Below are 22,082 nucleotides of genomic sequence, written 5' to 3' on the forward strand. Positions count from 1 at the left end.
TGTTTCTTCCAGACTTTTTTCTCCGGGGGGGGGGGGGGGGACACTTGACATTTTCGGGGGGGGGGGGGCGCTAGATTAGACAACTTATCATGAAATCGTATAAACATCCTAATATATAAAAGCCCATGTGCGCACTACTCTCTCTCTGTCTGCAATATTTTTGACAAAGATACAGACTTTTGATGAAAATAATATGGTGGACGGTACAAGTGTATAAACTAAATTTTATTCATAGAAGGAAAATATAAATAAAGGCATATTCGAATGTAAATCAGATTTCTAGCTACAGCGTTTATTGTCGTGACAAGAACGTAAGAAAAAAAAATGAAATGGGCTAACTGCGTACGATTGAGTATCAGTGGTTATCGGCCCATGAACCAAAAACAATTAAAATTATTGCGCACCAGTTACCTCCTCTTTACGTTCTTTGCCTTTGATCACCAAATTTCGCTTGTCGTGTCTCGGCCTAGTTTTCAGGAGCTCTGCTCTTATTGTAATGGCTTCATATCAGCTTGTGTAAATATTCTGAGCACTCAACTTGCCGTGGACATATTGATTTTAAACTGTTTGTCTTGTGTGCCAGTAAACGTTCTTAGGTACCGTGGTCTCCGATATCCTACCAACTAACTGGTCGCAGTTCTACCCAGCAAATTAGCCTATAAATCTATAAATCAATAAAATTATATATATATATATATATATATATATATATATATATATATATATATATATATATATATATATATATATATATAATTATATATATATATATATATATATATATATATATATATAATTATATATATATATATATATATATATATATAATTATAATATATATAAAATATAATATTATTATATATAATTATATATAATATAATTATATATATATATATATATATATAAAATTATATATATATATATATATATATATATATATATATATATATATATATAATTATATTTACTATATATACTAGCCTGTCGTCCCAGTGTGACGTAGGCCACCCACAAGAGATTTTTACATGACCCCTTAAGCTCTGTTCCTCTGTTCTCTAATTACCCCTATCTTACTGATGTCTCCCCCCCCCCCCCAAATTAAGTCTCAAGTTTGCTGCGTCTGCCTCATTTTTAAGTCTCAACTTTTTAAACTGGAATTCCCGTACTAGGTGCATTAAGTCTGAGGTCAAGGTTGAACTCCTCCACCCCACTCCCCCGGAGAGTACATTCATTACTGCGCTACGGTTCGTTCGTTATCGAACCATCGAATAAAGATCGATATGTTTGGTGAAAAAACTGCAGTCACTGCTAGCAATGATCGATTTTTTCTACCTCGCTCTATTTGCTGAGTCCAACACAGCAGATTTGACGTTTGAAACTGAAGACATTGGCGGACTGTCGAGAGGTTTCGCTTTATTGTTTTATTAAATGAGGTGTTATTCTATTTTTTGATGGGGTGTAATATTAGAGGGAATACGTTTATCTTTTCACCATAACAAGACTGCTTAGAGCTGATAGGACAAAACAACTGCAGGTAACATTTTGTACAAACTGTTTGATATAACTATATTAAATTATTTCTAACCATACGAACACAGCATCACTGTGACATTGACCATACGAATACAGTATCGCGATAGAGAGCTAATCCGGGTTCAAATCAGTAGAACGCGTCCCCGAGTCCACACAGCCCTGATGGATACACTCACGTGAGGGAAAAAAGGCGGCAGGGATAGTGCTGAACACACTCTCCTTTTATATGCCGAGTTCTCTGAAGTAGTTCAACTCTACTTCATCTGTCCCATGTGTCTTGGGCACGAACGGAAAATGATGATGATCGCTGTTTAAGGAGATTACATCTGAAACAATGACTATGTCCAATGATCACCAAATTTGAAGACTGTGCCAATATAATTGACCCCCCCCCGTTTTACGGTGCAATTTCTGTGCATTTTGTTTCAGTTTGAGTAACTCTAGTATAAGAGCAGCGATAACTGCATGAACAAACTAGCTAGCCTCCATTGATATGGTACTGGCTGTCCCATTTAGAGTACTAGTTGTCTTTCCTTGTTATTGTACTAGATAACTTCCACGTGAAGCTAGCAAGCATTTTAACATCGATATTCCAGCCTTCTATAAGCGCCAATAGCCAACGATTTTCCAAGCACAAAATTTTGCTAATTCTATCTACAAATAACTCGTTAAAAAATTAAGCATTCAGCACAAGGCATTATTTCAACCACACATTCAATATTCAATCCATGTTTATTCTGAGGCCAAAATGCTATGTCAATATCAGCCAATCCCGATGTAAAAGCCAGTAAATATTCACTTCACACAGGAGTTCAATAGCAATATCACAAAAGTCAGCGGCCTTATTCAGCACGTTATAAAAAACTTCTGACGGTGTGTAGGCGAGAGAGGTTCCCTTTCATGTTGGATGGCTTCTCGCGGCCCTATATATAAGCCAAAGTCCGCATCGGATCGATTGTTAAAAAAAAACAACATTTAGTCCTTAAAAAATGAGACATTAATTACATTTAATACATTCTTCTTTCTTAATTGTAATCTTGGAGGTGATTCCCTCCAACATAATTACGTATTCGGTGTCATTATGTAATAATTATACATAATATAGCCCGTTGAATCACCCTGCTTTTTATTCTGGATTAGTTTCCATAGCTAGTGTCCACTAAAGAACAGTTCGCAAAGGCAGCTGTAGCTTAATTTCAGAGTTTTCTCTTCTAGATAGGTTGCTGATTTGATTATAAAAAGCAATACTTTCTGCAATTTGTACCTCTGTATATTGAAGCCCTATGAAATATTTTTTACAACTCTGGTACAATGCGAAATATAATTTTAGTACTTCTATAACATAGGATTACAACCCCCACCCCCGCCACACAATATACAAAGGAGAATAGAGCTGTCAAAGCTAGTCCCATTTTTAAAGAAATAAATATTTAAAATCGTGTGGTTAGCTTTCATTGAATTATGTGCGCGATGTCATTTATAGACGTCCCTTTACATTCTGCAGGTCAAATGGATGTGAGGATAAAAAACTGCAACTTCGTGCACGATGACGAAGACATCCGCCGACAGTTCGCTAACGAAATGAGCGACTGGTGCTACGGCAGCAACGAAGGGGAGAAGAGGGAGTTTCAGGACCTGAAGAAAGTGCTGGATGCCCTGGGGGACAAACTGACCTCTGGCCAGCAGCCGGAGTACCAGACCAGAGGATGGGAGCAGGCCAGGGCAGCATTTGAAGACATTGTACGCTTCGGCACGTGAGTTTTTTGTGTATCACGTGATCGTCAAAGTTAGATTAGAAAAAAAATGGTAGGCCTAGAGTTAGGCAGAGGCGTAGCGACCCTTCCCGGCCCCCCGGGGACAAACTTTCGATTTGCAACCCCTCCCCTCAAACCTTCAATTTGCACCCCCTCCCCTCACACTTTCAATTTGCACCCCCCTCAAACTTTCAATTTGTTTTTCCAACCCATGTTGGCGCCCCCTAAGGTCGGCGCCCGGGGACATATGTCCCGTCCCCCCGCCCCCCCTTCACTACGCCTCTTTGTTGTGGTTTATAAATTTGTTGAATAGTTGTATAGAGTTGTATTTCAGCAATGATGTAGGCCTATTGTCTACGTTTATTTAGTATTAATAAGCATAATGTCTGTTTTTAAATGATTTGATAAATAGGTTCGCCTTATAGTAAATAAACTGCGATTATTTATAAAATGACTTTATTTCACACAATTTATTTTTTAAACTACACATATTTTGTGTGTATGATCATGGGAGGAGGAATGGGATTGACATCCTACTATCAAGTTACACGAATGAAGAAATTTTGAGTTTAGTAAAAAAAAAGTTGTAAAAAATGGTTTCAACAACCATTGGTGTCAGGCAAGGCTGCTTGCTCTCTCCCATCTTTTCAACATCTGCCCAGTAAGCATCAAGACTGATGCCGTGTCGGCTCAGTCTAGGGTCGGATTATTATCAACCTATGCTTCGCTAATGACATAGATCTCATAGCAGGCAATGTAAGATTAGACAGAACATCAACAATATATGGCGTGGAAATCAATGCTGACAGGACAAAGGTGATGACCAACAACCCAAATGGTATAGTGGCAGACATACTGGTAAATGGACATATATTGGAGGAAGTCAATCTATTCATTCAAGTAACTTCGGTATTTAGCAGCGCGTCCGTTTTAGTTTCTCCTCCTGCTATTACACTATATATGGTACATTGGCCACTATTGCCAACGGTATATATATATATATATATATATATATATATATATATATATATATATATATATATATATATATATATATCATAACGATTTTATAGCATAAAATTGTGGTTTTAAGTGCTCATGAAAATGTACTCACAAAGCGATACAAGTTCACCAACAGCTGTGACAACAAACGTTGCTCTACTCCCCAGCCTGCTGGTAGAGAACCATGGCGTCCCCTTGTCTGAGATCCAGCAGACATTTTTTACCTTTATGTTGCGTCTTCTCGACAACAGCATGTCCATCCTTCACCTTAAGATTGCTTATTTTTGTCTTGATGAGCGAGAATTTGACTTTAAGGGCTACACGCAGGTAATTTATATTTCAAGCTTTTTATTTATTCGTGTAAATGCTCCCTCCCCTTTCTCAACTATGTCACATGTATTACATAAGTTTAACTGTAGCCCAGTGGCGTAGCGAGGTCGGGTGTCACCAGGTGCGGCACTTAATGGTGTCACCCCCTCAGAGGCGTAGCGACTCTTCCCGGGGACAAATGTTTGCACCCCGCCCCTCGAACTTTCGATTTGCACCCTCCCCCCCCCCCCCTCAAATTTTTCTCTATATATTTTACTATTTTTTTTTCCAAATATTAGTAAAGGTATTTAATAGGTACAACGTGACCCACGCTTTTCTTTATAGTAATTTAAATAGTAGTATATAATTAATGTTCTACTTTTTAGTGCATTATTACACAAAAGCTTGCTATTAAAACATTTTTTAATGATTTTTTTTAATGTACACAGTTGTTTTTTTTCAGTCAAATACATAAAGCTCAAATAGATTATGTGATTCTTTTTTAAAAATATAGTTCCTCTCTTGTTACTTCCCAACTCGAGCAAGGGTAGGAAGCAAGTGCCGGTTTACATGGACATACATACATACAATTTTATACAAATGTATGCACATTATTGGAATTTTCCTTGTCCTTCCTACTACTTCTTGTACATTTGTTTACACTTCAGGTCCCTTGGTTTTCTTTTTCATGTTAATACATGATCCCTTCTCGTAGTTCTTTGGCCTTGCTTCTTGGTTGGGCGGTGATTGATTCTCATTTGGTAGTATCAAATATTGTAGAGTCGTTGTAGTTTATAGCTTGAGAGAGAGAGAGAGAGAGAGAGAGAGAGAGAGAGAGAGAGAGAGGATATTCTAGAGGCGTTGAAGTGGGCGAAATAATACAGTTAAAGAGTGTTTACATCACGAGGATTTAGTTGTCGTGAATGTGTTGGTTAATGTACGAAAAAATAGTTTTTAAACAACAGAAACTCCCATTAAGGAAATGAAGTTAATCGTAAGTCTTTGAATGTCTTCAATTTCATTTTACAAAATTGTAAAGGTTGCATTTACTTTAAGTTCAACAATAATATAACGCTTATGGATAACAAAAAGAGCAACACTTAATAATATTGCATACGCTGAATTATAAAACTTAAAATAAAATGTCAATTCTATTAAAATTATGCAACATTTTAATCACTCTACATCGCAACACTTGTTGGGGTATACAGATAAGTTATCTCCCATATATATGTTTTCAATTCATACTGATTGATTTTCTATATTTAGAAATCTAATATTTTTGAACATTATACTTAATTAATTATTTTTTAATAAATACAATAAATATTGCTACATAATAATGAATAATATTATATATATATATATATATATATATATATATATATATATATATATATATATATATAAGAGGCGTAGCGAGGTCGGGTGTCACCAGGTGCGGCACTTAATGGTGTCACCCCCTCAGAGACGTAGCGACTCTTCCCGGGGACAAATTTTCGATGTGCACCCCCCTGCCCCTAGAACTTTCGATTTGCACCCCACCCCTCAAACTTTCGATTTGCACCCTCCCCTCAAATTTTTCTCTATATATTTTACTATTTTTTGCCTTGGTGTCACCCGCCTAAATGGTGTCACCCGGTGCGGTCCGCACCCCTCGCTACGCCTCTGCTGTGGCCCAAGAATGTGTACGTGCTTATAAAGTCTGACTACTGACTAGGTTCCTGGACGGCACAACTGGGGTTCGACCATGAGGTGTGACCAACGACCATGTGTGTGTGTGTGTGTGTGTGTGTGTGTGTGTGTTACGCAAATAAAGCGAGAAACAAACAATATCACAAATAGGGTCTACACAAGCAAACAAACAAAATGTATACACACATACAAAATACACACAAGTATTATATAGGCATATATTATATATTTAGCCTTTATATAGGCTATATATATAGGCTATATATATAGGCTATATGGGCATATATATATATATATATATATATATATATATATATATATATATATATATATATATATATATATATATATATATATATATATATATATATATATTGATCAAATAATATATTTCAAATTATATGCCGCAACGCTAAGTTCCGAAAAGACATTATAATAGGTGGGAAAGTATCGACAGAGCTGCTTGGCAGTCACACATTAGAATTCATATCAGTGTTACATAACAGGTTTTAACTTATAGTTTAGTTCGGCTAAATTTCTACAGCCAGAGTTGTGAACTTTGTGTCCCCAGACGTTGGATAAAGCCAAGTTAGACACTCTATTTAACACTGTGTGTTGCCAAAGCAAAATAGACAAGAAAACCACAGAGACAGATTATAACTATGCACACCAGAGATTGTTAAAGCAGCTTCCAGAAATACTGAGGTTAGTTTATGCATAATTTGCAGTGAAAGGTTTTATCTTAGACTGTATTACAGCTTACAAACCTAGTAGACAGCTGTCGTATTCTGTATTTTAAATACGAGTCTCCATCATAATTTAATAAAAATAAATACAAGTAACTACTGCGATCCAACACGAACACACTTCGATGCATCGATGAAGTAGGTCCATTTCCCCTGAATCTTGAGCTAGGTTATTTTATTTGAACTATTTCCTGACACCTAACTTCCATTTTCCTATAAGATTTCGAGACCACTTTAACTTGTCCCTACTGTTGGTTGTTTGATAATTTTACGTGTTAATATTATGTGGCTTATCTGCATCATCATCTTTTCCTTTTGTGCCACGCACAGGGCCGCCACAGAAAGCTCTTTCTACCTTTGCGGTCTGTGGCTGTTCTTTGGCAGTCCCCAAGACTACTTATGTCAATTGTTTTTCTGCCGTGTGCCGTCACGTTTTCCTTGGCCTTCCCTGTTTCCTTTTTCCTTGAGGCGTCCAGTGAAGTGCCATTCCTGTAATATCTTCTGGAATAATTCTTAAAAGTAACCCACCCAGCGCCATCTTTTTTTCGATTATTTCGGGAACGTCTTCCATTTCAATTTCTCCTAGTAATCTATCATTAGAGATGGTATTTATGCCGTTTATCCTTCGCAGGCACTTAGTTTGGAAAGAGTTCAGTGTATAGTATAAGGCCTATAAATTACCGTCTAAGGTTTGAACAGTTAGGCCTACTTGTTAACTATTAACTAACTCTTGTGAATTTCTGGCCGGAGCCACCCCGAAGAAAGTCTACCGCCCCCCCCCCCCCCCCCCAACGAAATGGAATTTATATAGAAAATATATACTTTTAACGATGATTTCAAGTGCGCCCCCCCCCCCCCCCCCCCCGGAAAAAACGTCTGGAAGAAACACTGGTTGCAGATTCATAGTTCTTCCTCCCATGAACCCTCCCCAGAAATACCTAATGCATAAAAATATAAGTATTTAAAAAAAGCAGACAGTAAATGCACGATAATTAGATAGAACTATAATAATTCATTTCAAACTTTCTTTTTGTGTGTCCTTAGTGAAGCCCAAATAAAGAGTGAGATCAAAATTTTGCTAGATCTGGTAGTGTTCCTGTATCTCGACTGCTGGGACTGCCATCCGAACAACTACAGAATTCTAACAGAAACTGGAAAGTTTATTATGGACACACTCGATGAACCATTCGATGTAAGGGGTCGTCCATGAACAACGTCACACTCCTAATGGGCCTTTATATAAAGCTATAGCATAGAATTAATATACATCTATATTTATTGCAATAAATGTTGATTAATAAACTCATTGTTGACCAAGCACAATGGGCTAAATAAATTGGGACAAAATGAACACCTATTGAGTTGTGGGTGGGTAGGTGGGTGGGGCTGCTGAGGTGTGTCATTTTTACATTTTAGGTGGTCAGGCTTTGTGTGGGAGGAGGGAGGTAGAAATCATTTTTAAAAGAAAGGTGTTATTTACAAATGACCCCTAAATTTAGAACTCATTTTAGATTAGGCCTACCATTTTTAAAAAATATTTTTTTTAATCAAATGAAATAAATATTAATATTCTAAATAAATAATATGTATTGGGGGGGGGGGGGGGGGGGAAGGAGCATTGATCACTGAGGACTTGGCAAACTATAGACCTAATGATTCTTCTTTATGAAAGGTATATTGTTTTGTATGACAGTTTATTATTTATTTAGCATGATAAACACTAACAATAATTTTTACTGTCAATAAATGTCTTTTGAATTTTCATCTGCTGATTGTTGCTGAACATATTAATAATAATATGATATTAAATAGATATAAATATGTTTCTTCCCTATCCTTGTGTAGTATGTTGAAGATTTTCCCCTGCTTAAAAGCTATATAAAAAGATGCTGTGAACTGATTAGCAGCAGCAGTTTCAACCCTCACAAAGATGTTGTCAATAAAATGGATGATTTTATAGGGAAATTTATGGAGAAATTAGGGTAAGTTAACATATTTGTAGAGGTAATAGTTGACTAAACAAAATTACGCAAAAATGACAGTTCAGGTAATTAATTGATAGCACATATAGATCAGATGTACTCTGCCACATGGTGAATTTGGATAATAAATAAGTTACCTTTTCAGACCTGGCAATCAATGGGGCAGATGAAGTATAGTTCATCTGCATCTGTTACCTCAGCATATGAAGCCACCTTTACTTTCCGTAACATGAGTCAGGTACCCTTCACAGCTAGGTGGACTCATGGACATCCATGCGAACTCAAGCCCGGGATCAGAATTTCATGCCCTCTACCGTCTGACCTCGCCATCCTATGCATAATTAATTATGTTGACGGTTAATTTGACTAGCAACATGAGTATGATTATACCAAGCAACAAAGCCCAATTTACTAAAAATAAACAAAATATATTTATATAGTTCTCTCAGTTGTACAACATTAAGTTTTAATTTTAAAATATACACAGCTTGAACATTACTAAATTTGTTTTCTACAGAGCTCGAGGTTTGGTTGAAGAGTTCTATAATGAAGCTTTTGATCTGGCTATAGCTGCAACAAAATGTTCCTACAAAGGTGACAAGGATTACGCAGTAGTGTTTTTTAACGAAGCAACAAGACTTTTTAGAAACACCCCAAAAAAAGAATATTCAGTAAGTTTAACTTAGTTTCACCTCTCTAAAATAATTTAAACATATTTTTTTGATTCCTCATTAATTATTAGTGCTTAAAAATTAGTTTATGTGATAATAAAATTGAGATTTTTTCTTGATTGTGTGTTACTTTTTACATCTTATGTTTTTTTAAAAAATCATACAAAATTTCATTGCTATTTCAGAAAAATGCATCAACTTTTCAAAGTATAACCCAGAGATATGCTAAAATGTTGGATGTTATAGACATGAAGTTTGTACAACAATGGTGCACTTACAGCATAGTTGATGATGCTTTGAAGAATCTTTATGCTAGGTATAAGTTAAATTAGATAAATATTGATAATGCTAAACATTAAATTATTTATATGTTTATGTTTGTGGTTGATTTTGTGGTGAGGGTTGGGTTATATTTATGTTACTGTTTTATGTTTATGTTTGTTTGTGGTTTGCAGTTGTGTTTATGTTTGTATTTGTGTTTGTTGTCGTTGTGGTTGGTTATGGTTAGGTTTAAAGTTATGTTTAGAGTATTTGCTGCTTAATATACACACAATTCACGGTCCTTTAAAGAGACATTTTTCACAAAGGCCAGTGAAGGGTCTGGTTGGGACGGCTAGTAAATAAATATATAAATAAATTAATTAAAAAAATAAATTTAAAAAATATATATATATATATATATATATATATATATATATATATATATATATATATATATATATATATATATATATATATATACATACATATATATATATATATACATACATACATATATATATATATATACATACATATATATATACATATATTAACATGATGCCATGATTATTTTTAGTGTCTATCATATATATGTATATATGTAAGTTTTCTTTGCTGGTCACAAAGTATATAGTTCTACAGACATATTCATCTTGTTAAATATGACCTCCACTCAATCAAGTGTTGTCAAATTACATAATATTGGTTCAAGTGTAACTTTTCCAGTATAGAGATATTTAATATCATAATATGTTTAGCAGGGAAAATTCAAAAGCATTGACACTATGATATGATTATTGTAAGTGTCTATCATATAAATGTATATACATTTGTTTTTAAATATTTTTTAGTAACAAATCACTAACAAGAGCATGGGTTGAACTTCTGGTTCCTTTATTCAAACGACCATGTGAATCTACCATGAGGGCTACCTATACAATAGCTAGTGAAAGTAAAGCCATCAACTGGAAGGTAGAAATTATGTTTGGAAAAAATACCCTTCATGCTGTAGTTAGGTATTAATGTAATGGGATTGTTTACAAACGTGTCAGGTACCCATTAGAGCTGTGTGGGCTCAGGGACTCCTTCCATTCAACTTTCCTGACCCAAAGTAAAATAGAAGTTACATTACATTATTTACCAATGATAGCTTTTTATGAATATTTGATCAACCATCAGGAGCATGCTGAGATTGCTGATCAGGTGTTTGAACTGATAGAAAAGTTTGAGGTGCCAGTGGGGATTGACAAGTTGGACAAGAAAGAGAAAGAAAAGATTGAGAGCTGTTTTGACTACATGAAAAGGACTATTTGTTATATTATTGAGGGCATGAAGTAAGATAAATACTTCACTATTAATATAAATTTAAAAAAATGTAAACATAGTAACACATTTAAACCCCTCTTTTTAACATAATTTAACACAAGAGAGACAATCATTGGGCTGTCAATCATTACCATAGATAATAGAAAATTTGGGTTAATATTGGTAGAATGCATTTCACACACATTTTCCCAAAGATTATATAAATATTCTAACACAGAACTAATATGTTGATTTTCAACTATTAGCATTAAGGATTTTTTGAATTACAATGAGATTTTTCTTCAAATTTACTTTTTGTGATGGCCAACTAAGCATGTCAGGAACAAGGACAATACACTCCTGTTAGTTGACCATGTTTATTCCTTCCCCCCTCCCCACTGAAATTAACCCCCACCCAACATTATTTTAAACCTTAAATAATCCCCACCTAACAATTATCCCCTATTTATATTAGTGTAGAGTTTATTAATTTCTGTATCTGATAGGAATTTTCAGCAAAAAAAGGAAGGGGAGGGGGGAGGCATTACAATAAGTAGGCAATTGTCCTAAACCCAACTAAGCCATTCAGATAACTAGACAATAGCAACAACAAACATGCTGATGTAACCCTTCATGTTTTCCTCTCAGTTTTTTAAAATCAGTGTTTTTAAAGAAATAACTGTCAGTTATATTTTTTTAGCATTTGAGAAATAATATACTGATGATTATGTTGTCAAGTTCAATCATGCTTAATACTTTCCCTTATGAGTTTTTTAAAATACATATTTTTTACAGGAAGGCCAAAATGTTAAAAGCTTACAGTAAGAGAATGATGAACCTGTGTTTAAAATTTATGGCTACTAAACAAAAGATTCTTATTGAACTATCAGAGGACATAGCTGAAAAAACAGAACTTAATATCAAGGTATATCATATATATATATATATATATATATATATATATATATATATATATATATATATATATATATATATATATATATATATATATATATATATATATGTATGCTTCCATGACAAATGATACTCAGGACAAATGATCTCAGACAAAATATCTAACAGACATATGATCTCAGGACAAATGATATCACAGACAAAAGATCAGGATAAAATATATCAGGACAAAAGATATGAAGATACAATTGATCTGACCTTGACTAAAAAACAATTTTTGCTTCATGTTTGTAATTGGAAAAGTTAACCAAACAAAAGGTTTTTATTAATGAAGTAGCATGATTTTGTCAGCATCGTAGTATGTTTAAAACAAAATATGCAGTGTATCGTCTACTGCATAGCACAGTCAGGAAGAAAACCTAATATTACATCAAATAGTGACAAAACACAAAACTAACTTATGGCTTCTCTTTAATGCCCGATTCCACTGCTTTTTAGTCAGCACATAGATCTCATCATATAGAATGATTTTCTATACATAAGGTTTGAGGGTGGTACAAATTACACACCAGTATGGATTACCCAAATCCACCCTATATATATTTCTTTAAGTAATTAGACTACCTTTGTTCAGTGATAAAGTGATGCCTATCTGTTTATTAGCTTAATTGTTTAGCTATAAGGTCTACATTTTAATAGGGATTTAAATAAATTTACATGTTAAGGTAAGCTTTATTTTGAACAATACAGCAGTTGATTGTTTAGGTTAGCTTCTGTTGTCTTGTGTAAATAATTTTATTGTTACCACTAAAGGTTTGGTTGCCACTCCCCTTAAACATATGCTTGTTAACCTTAAAAACACAGGACAATACACTTAGATGAAATAATCAGAAAAATCCTATGCAATGGTTCACAGTTTATACTTGAAACACATACAACTGTCTAACTTTCACCACATGGACTAGTACCGCAATACCAAGATGATGTTTAAAGTTCTACAAACAAAAATAACCATAACCTTCTCCCAATCCCTAAAAAAACAAATTAAAAAAAACAACTTGTATCAGCAATTCTGTATTGCCATGTATAAATAGGGATAGAAATTTTTTTCTTGAATTATACTTCTTTGTCTACAGGAAGATAAAAATACCATGATTGAAGCAATGAGAAAGTTCCATGAGATATTGAAAGATGAAGATAATCCATGGATGACATCCTGGCCAATACAGAGAGCTGCTAATGATTTTATTCACACAGCTACTGAACCAATCAAGTCAGTTTGATTTATTGCCTTTTAGAAATGGGTGGAGATGTTTAGAAACTGAAAAATGTACATCAGTAGACTACCTGAAAAATGTACATCAGTAGACTACCTGAAAAATGTACATCAGTAGACTACCTGAAAAATGTACATCAGTAGACTACCTGAAAAATGTACATCTGTAGGCTACCTGAAACATGTACATCTGTAGGCTACCTGAATAATGTACATCTGTAGGCTACCTGAAAAATGTACATCAGTAGACTACCTGAAAAATGTACATCTGTAGACTAGCTGAAAAATGTACATCAGTAGACTACCTGAAAAATGTACATCAGTAGACTACCTGAAAAATGTACATCAGTAGACTACCTTGTAACGTTAACCTATCTATCAGCCAAATAGAAGGAGAACGTCCCCGGATTCTTTTTTCGGGGTCATATGCAAATGCCTTACGGCCTAAGTGGATGAACACTTAACACAACGACCACTAGGGCTCGAATTTAATGTCTAGGGAAGCTAGTGATACTATTGTAATTAACACTCATCCAATCTACATACGACCTTTTAATCAGCGAACTCAGAAGTGGCAGAACACAAGGTTGAACTAAATAAAATATTTAATGTATAAAATATCAAAAACCCAACTTACACAATGTAGGAAAAAACACTATCACAGATTTCTACACTGTCTAAAGAACAGCTACAGGCCACACAACACTGCTGTAGTTTCTAGAATTACTGAGCGACAAGTAATATTAAACTAGAAGACTAAATCACTTTAAGAAAGCAAGGCACACACAGGTCTTAAGTACTCTCACGTTCAAATGGTCAGAGTCTATAGCCGGACAATGTGGACGGCTGCCTGACCAAGGTAAAACGGCCTCGTAGACTGCCAGGTCAAGATAAACTGCCTCGTGTTGCGAGTGTGCGGGGCAATTAAAGACTTCTGTGACAGGGGAGGTTATCCTCAACTCATGTCGCCATTGGTTGGGATAATCATCTGATCAGAATCATTCAATCAGATTTTAATGGAAATTTTCTATGTCTCAAACACCTTAATAGTCAATGGAAAAACCCCAGGTGTTACACAATCATTCCATATAAGGAACTATACAATGTCAAAATAAAAATGACTCGACCTAAGTAGGTCACATCCCCTCCCTTTTTGGAAGTGACAGATAGGTTCCACAAGAACATACATAAGGAACCAATCTGGCAATGAAATAACAAAAATGTTTTACAAATGTAGTAGGCAATCAAAATCATAATACCAGATGAAAATATCCCTGAACATAAAAGGGAAGTAACTCCAACTTTTACAATTGGTGAAAGGGGAGTAACCCTTCAAAAAGTAATTATACATCAAAATCCCTCAAAAAAGGGTATTACAATATTTCCATGTGGATATTAAAGGTGGTAAACCCGCCAGGGTAAGACCTTTATTTCAATGACTAGCTACAATATCAATTGAGTCATATGAGACATATTTTTATAAAAGATTACATATAATCAAAACCCACCTTTAATTAAGGTTCACCTGAAAATAAACAAAATATTCAACAGGATTAGAATTTTGAAAAATTCTAACTCACACCACTCATTTTCATATGAGTGACACTCAAACAAAACCTGTTTATGGTCCTAATGAACCACAAAGCGTGTCACATGATCAATGTGTGTAACAAGATTTTACATCCTTGACAAACAATCAGCCACAACATTATCACTACCCTTAATGTGTGAAATTTCCAGATTAAAATTTTGGAAATATAAGCACCATCTCAATATTCTTTGATTTGTCTGTCCTAACTTAGAGGTAAATTTCAGGGGATCATGGTCAGAAAACACTCTGACTGGATTGGTTGAAGAAGAGACATAGACTTCAAAATGTTGTAATGATAAAACCAAAGCTAAAGCTTCTTTTTCAATAGTAGAATAATTCTTTTGGTTCTCATTTAACTTCCTGGAAAAAAAGGCAATGGGATGGTCAATTCCCATGTTGTCTTCTTGAAATAGGACTGAGCCAATGGCTAAGTTGCTAGCATCAATGGCAAGTTTAAAGGGCTTGCTAAAATTTGGTGCAGCCATAACAGGAGCATTTGATAAAAATGACTTAATGGTTAAAAAAGCTTCTTGACATTTATTGGACCATTCAAATTCAACACCCTTTTTCAATAATGCAGTAAGAGGTTCAGCAATAGCTGAAAAGTTTTGACAGAACCGCCTATAGTAACCAGCCATCCCAAGGAACTTTTTGATCTCTTTACAATTTTTGGGAGGTGGTAACCTTACAATAGCATCTACTTTAACTTCAATGGGCCGAACTTGGTTCGTTCCCACTTGATAACCCAAATAGGTAATTGAAGCTTTACAGAAATCACTTTTATGTAAGTTTACAGTAAAATTCACTTCAGACAATTTTCTAAAAAGGTTAGTCAATTGAACAATATGTTCTTCAAAAGTATTAGAAAATACAACTATATCATCTATGTAGGCCTCACATTGGTCTATGTCAGCAATGACAGAGTTAATGACCCTCTGGAAAGTTTGACCAGCATTTCGCATACCAAAGGGCATGCGTTTGTATCTATAAAAACCATTAGGGGTTACAAAAGCAGATATTTCTTTTGCACGGTCAGATAAGGGGATTTGCCAGTATCCTGAAAGTAAATCAATTTTGGAAATTATCTTAGCTTGACCAACTTTATCAATAACGTCCTCTATCCGAGGTAAGGGATAGGAATCAGCTTTGGTGAGCGCATTCACCTTCCTAAAGTCGGTCACAAACCTGAAAGATCCACCGTCTTTCGGGACTAGGAGACATGGGGAACTCCAGTTGCTGAAACTGGGCTCAATGATATCATTCTTGAGCATATAATCAATTTCATCTTTTATCAAAGCAGCTTTTTCCGGGTTAACTCTATAGGGGTGTTGTTTAATGGGTTTTGCGTCACCAACGTCTACATCATGAGGTGGAACCTTCGCTTCTTTGGGGACATCCCCAAAAATAGAGGGAAATGTCTCAAATAACTGAGACAATCTATGGCTTTCCTCTGTGGACAAATGCATAAGGTGGACATTCAAATTATCTAAAAAGGAAGAATTTACCAATTTTGGGGGTTTCAATTTATCATGTATCACATCATCAGAAACATTTGAACATACAGGTAAAGTAGTTTTAGCTGTGGATTGAAAATTGTTACAATTATCATAATATTTTTTCAGTGAGTTGACATGATACACTGTCTGTTTCTTTCTTCTGTCGGGCGTATTGACAACATAGTTCAAATCACTTAATTTTGAATGCACAGTAAAGGGTCCACAATATCTCAAGGACAACGCATTGTTCAGATTAGGTACTAGCACAAGAACTTTGTCGCCTGGATTGAATGTTCGTTTACAAGAACTCTTATCATACAGTTCTTTCATTCTAACTTGGGCCTTTCTTAAGTTCTTGTGAGCCATTTCGCACACGGCTTTCAGTCGAACGTGAAAATCGTCGAAGTTTTCCACTGGATGATCACTGGTACCTGTCCAACGTTCGTGTATCAGCTTCAGGGGACCCCGGACAGAATGTCCAAACACAAGTTGAAAAGGCGAGTAGCCTAAAGAGTCCTGGACACAGTCCCTCGCGGCGAAAATAATCCAAGGAACAGTCTCATCCCATTGGGTGTTACTATTAGCGAACGTTCTTAGCATGGTTTTGAGGGTTTGGTGGAACCTCTCAAGTACGCCTTGAGACTGAGGGTGGTAGGCTGAGCTGGTGATGTGGGTAACGCCTAGCTTGGCTAGCGCTTCCTGAAAATGGTGACTGGTGAAGTTGCTGCCTTGATCTGTTTGCACGATTCTAGGTAATCCAAAGGTAGTGAAGAACCGGGTCATGGCTCTGACTACAGTCTTTGCCTTAATGTTCCGTAAGGGAATCGCCTCGGGAAAACGGGTACTTGAACACATAAAGGTAAGTAGGTACTCGTTGCCCGCCTTGGTTTTAGGCAAGGGACCTACACAGTCCATGACGATTTTAGAAAAAGGTTCTTCTAATACAGGAATCGGACTCAAAGGGGCCTTAGGAATTGTCTGGTTTGGCTTTCCGGCCAACTGACAGTTCGTGCAACTTCTGCAGTAACGCGACACATCTTTTCTCATTTTGGGCCAAAAGAACAGTTCTTTGATCTTCGCCGTCGTTTTAGTGACACCTGGGTGCGCTGACATTGGATGGTCATGTGCCAGCTTAAGTATTTCATGCCGATAAGGTGGAGGGACCCACAGCTGGTTTTTACCCAACCATGGTTCGGCTGGTGAGGCATTCACTGGTATAGCGCGACGAAAGAAGAGGCCGTTCTCGGAGAAATATTCTCCATCGTCAGATGATAGAGATTTTTCGACCGTTGCTTTGAGTTCCGCGTCGACTTGTTGAGCTTTAATGATGTCTTCCTGAGATATCCTCAGGGGTAAGCCCAGACTTGTGTTTTCTGGAAGCATAGACTCCAGTTTGAGAGTCGAATTTCTTGACGATGATGGCGGGTGTGGTTCAGACGTGATGTCAGCCAATTGTTTGGTCTGGCTTCTTGTCACCGCACATGCAGGATACAGTTCATAATCATTATCTGGAACTGTTGACAAAGGGTCTGAAACCGTACAGGGGTATACTTTGCTTCCCGCAAGGTCATTCCCTAGAAGTAGGTGTACTCCTGGGACAGGAATACTATCTATCACACCTAAAATGACTTCACCTTCGACGAGATGATGTTTCAGGGCAAACTTGTGTAGAGGGACGACAGTAGATTTTGTCCCCACTCCCTGGATAATGGAAATCCTTCCGGTGTTCGTCTCTGGTGTAATGTCCATTGAACTTTTCAAAAGGAGTGATTGTGACGCTCCTGTGTCTCTTAGAACGGTGATATTCTTCTGAGACAACGGATCACCTGGTTTGCTAATGATGGCTTCAGCAATAAAAGATGAAAAGTCAACTTTTCTCGATCCCTCGAGATCGGTAGACTCGGAAGAAACTGGATGGTGGCGAGAACAGTCAAAATGTGACTGCACATAATGTGTGGAGACTTGACTACCTTCTTGCGGACACTTAGGATTAGAGTCCTTTTGAATTCTAGAGTTCATAGTTGAACTGGCTGCTTGAGGGGATAGAGCATAGTGCGCAGAAGTACGCACCACCTCTCTGTTATATTGACGACGTTTGTAATAGTCCTTGACATGGTGACCAGGCCTTTTGCAGAACTGGCATGCTGCTCGACGATTGAGAGTTGATCTTGGGTTCTCTCTGGACTGTAATGTCTTCAAATGTTGGCCAACAGGATGATTGCTGCCAAAAAGGGGAAGCACGGGGTTGAGGCGGTTTCCTGACACTGGTGGTTTCTTATGCACCAACATATAGGTGTCAGCCGACTCAGCAGCCTTCTGGATGTCAGTTATCTTGTTATCCAGAATGTGTAGTCGTATCTCTTCAGGCAGGGACGATAGGAATTCTTCCCTTAGGATAAGTGACCTGAGTTTCTCAAACTCAGAAACTTCCTCAGAGTGTAGCCACCTTGAGAATATTTTCTCCTTTTCAAAGAGAAATTCCACATATGATTGTGTGGGTAACTTGCGGAGTGTTCGGAATTTTGTCCGATAGGCCTCGGGCGTCAGTGCGTAGGCCTTTAAAATGGCAGTCTTGACCAAACTATAGTTATTTTGAACGTCGTGAGAGAGGGCCTGGTATGTTTTTGCAGCTTTCCCAGTAAGGACAGAGCTCAATAAAGCAGTAATGGAAGTTTCGGGCCATTCACATGTCTTCGCTAAACTCTCAAACGAGTTAAAGAAAACGACCAAATCTGTTTCATCAAATTTAGGCACTAATTTCCCAAATTTGGCAATCACTTGCCCTACCGACAACTTTTTTGGATCTACCAGAGAAGTGACATCACTAACTTGACCAAATTCTGATTCCAACCTCCTCCTATCTAAAGCAATTTTAACCTCTAACTCCTGTTCTTTTAATGCCTTCTCTAAAGCAACTTTCTCCTCACGAAGTAATACACCAGCCAACAAACTTTCATCAAATACCCCTTCATTAATGAAATGAACAACAATTTTATCTCTCAACACCTCTGACTTCTGCGTAACAGAATAATCCAATTTCAATTCCTTAACAACACTAACCAAAACTTTTCTACTCAACTTTTCTACATCTTCAACAGTAGGATTAGCCAAAAAAGACTCCATAACTCTAACTTGAAAATCACAACAAGCCTAGATTCTTTAAATTAATACACAGCGTTGGGCCGTGTACTTGACCTCTTCAATCTAGGACGACACGTCTGCTTATTTGACCTAGATACTCTAGCCTGAGCGCGCGTTGTAAGAACACTGCGCTACTGGATATAAAAACAACTAAATCCAACTAACCTTAGTATTCAACTGATATAACCAACAACTGGAACGACAGATTAAATCTCGGCGAGCTCCCACTTTGTAACGTTAACCTATCTATCAGCCAAATAGAAGGAGAACGTCCCCGGATTCTTTTTTCGGGGTCATATGCAAATGCCTTACGGCCTAAGTGGATGAACACTTAACACAACGACCACTAGGGCTCGAATTTAATGTCTAGGGAAGCTAGTGATACTATTGTAATTAACACTCATCCAATCTACATACGACCTTTTAATCAGCGAACTCAGAAGTGGCAGAACACAAGGTTGAACTAAATAAAATATTTAATGTATAAAATATCAAAAACCCAACTTACACAATGTAGGAAAAAACACTATCACAGATTTCTACACTGTCTAAAGAACAGCTACAGGCCACACAACACTGCTGTAGTTTCTAGAATTACTGAGCGACAAGTAATATTAAACTAGAAGACTAAATCACTTTAAGAAAGCAAGGCACACACAGGTCTTAAGTACTCTCACGTTCAAATGGTCAGAGTCTATAGCCGGACAATGTGGACGGCTGCCTGACCAAGGTAAAACGGCCTCGTAGACTGCCAGGTCAAGATAAACTGCCTCGTGTTGCGAGTGTGCGGGGCAATTAAAGACTTCTGTGACAGGGGAGGTTATCCTCAACTCATGTCGCCATTGGTTGGGATAATCATCTGATCAGAATCATTCAATCAGATTTTAATGGAAATTTTCTATGTCTCAAACACCTTAATAGTCAATGGAAAAACCCCAGGTGTTACACAATCATTCCATATAAGGAACTATACAATGTCAAAATAAAAATGACTCGACCTAAGTAGGTCACAACCTGAAAAATGTACATCAGTAGACTACCTGAAAAATGTACATCAGTAGACTACCTGAAAAATGTACATCTGTAGGTGACATGAAAAATGTACATCTGTAGACTACCTGAAAAATGTACATCTGTAGGCTACCTGAAAAATGTACATCAGTAGACTACCTGAAAAATGTACATCAGTAGACTACCTGAAAAATGTACATCTGTAGGCTACCTGAAAAATGTACATCTGTAGGCTACCTGAAAAATGTACATCAGTAGACTACCTGAAAAATGTACATCAGTAGACTACCTGAAAAATGTACATCTGTAGGCTACCTGAAAAATGTACATCAGTAGACTACCTGAAAAATGTACATCAGTAGACTACCTGAAACATGTACATCTGTAGGTGACATGAAAAATGTACATCTGTAGACTACCTGAAAAATGTACATCTGTAGGCTACCTGAAAAATGTACATCAGTAGACTACCTGAAAAATGTACATCAGTAGACTACCTGAAAAATGTACATCTGTAGGCTACCTGAAAAATGTACATCTGTAGGCTACCTGAAAAATGTACATCAGTAGACTACCTGAAAAATGTACATCAGTAGACTACCTGAAAAATGTACATCTGTAGGCTACCTGAAAAATGTACATCAGTAGACTACCTGAAAAATGTACATCAGTAGACTACCTGAAACATGTACATCTGTAGGCTACCTGAATAATGTACATCAGTAGACTACCTGAAAAATGTACATCAGTAGACTACCTGAAAAATGTACATCAGTAGACTACCTGAAACATGTACATCTGTAGGCTACCTGAATAATGTACATCTGTAGGCTACCTGAAAAATGTACATCTGTAGGCTACCTGAAAAATGTACATCAGTAGACTACCTGAAAAATGTACATCAGTAGACTACCTGAAAAATGTACATCAGTAGACTACCTGAAAAATGTATATCTGTAGGCTACCTGAAAAATGTACATCTGTAGGCTACCTGAAAAATGTACATCAGTAGACTACCTGAAAAATGTACATCAGTAGACTACCTGAAAAATGTACATCTGTAGGCTACCTGAAAAATGTACATCAGTAGACTACCTGAAAAATGTACATCTGTAGACTACCTGAAAAATGTACATCAGTAGACTACCTGAAACATGTACATCTGTAGGCTACCTGAATAATGTACATCAGTAGACTACCTGAAAAATGTACATCAGTAGACTACCTGAAACATGTACATCTGTAGGCTACCTGAAAAATGTACATCTGTAGGCTACCTGAAAAATGTACATCAGTAGACTACCTGACAAATGTACATCAGTAGACTACCTGAAAAATGTACATCTGTAGACTACCTGAATAATGTACATCAGTAGACTACCTGAAAAATGTAC

At 36.5% G+C, this 22,082-nt stretch overlaps 1 protein-coding gene across 1 annotated transcript in view; it reads left to right on the forward strand.

Moving 5' to 3' along the window:
- Window positions 1-1,373: 1,373 nt before the first annotated feature.
- Window positions 1,374-22,082, forward strand: part of LOC131934876 (uncharacterized) — a 32,236-nt gene continuing 11,527 nt past the window's right edge. The window contains exons 1-12 of the mRNA XM_059291025.1: window positions 1,374-1,534; window positions 3,038-3,287; window positions 4,457-4,616; window positions 6,865-6,998; window positions 8,084-8,231; window positions 8,885-9,021; window positions 9,539-9,692; window positions 9,878-10,008; window positions 10,805-10,925; window positions 11,133-11,287; window positions 12,054-12,183; window positions 13,310-13,446. Of these exons, the coding sequence (XP_059147008.1) occupies window positions 3,043-3,287; window positions 4,457-4,616; window positions 6,865-6,998; window positions 8,084-8,231; window positions 8,885-9,021; window positions 9,539-9,692; window positions 9,878-10,008; window positions 10,805-10,925; window positions 11,133-11,287; window positions 12,054-12,183; window positions 13,310-13,446 (1,652 nt within the window). The 5' untranslated portion in view covers window positions 1,374-1,534; window positions 3,038-3,042. The remainder of the gene's footprint in view (window positions 1,535-3,037; window positions 3,288-4,456; window positions 4,617-6,864; window positions 6,999-8,083; window positions 8,232-8,884; window positions 9,022-9,538; window positions 9,693-9,877; window positions 10,009-10,804; window positions 10,926-11,132; window positions 11,288-12,053; window positions 12,184-13,309; window positions 13,447-22,082) is intronic.

Source organism: Physella acuta, unplaced genomic scaffold (genome assembly GCF_028476545.2).
Source record: "Physella acuta isolate Inbredline_101_S28 unplaced genomic scaffold, ASM2847654v3 ptg000119l, whole genome shotgun sequence".
NCBI classification, from domain to species: Eukaryota; Metazoa; Mollusca; class Gastropoda; family Physidae; genus Physella; species Physella acuta.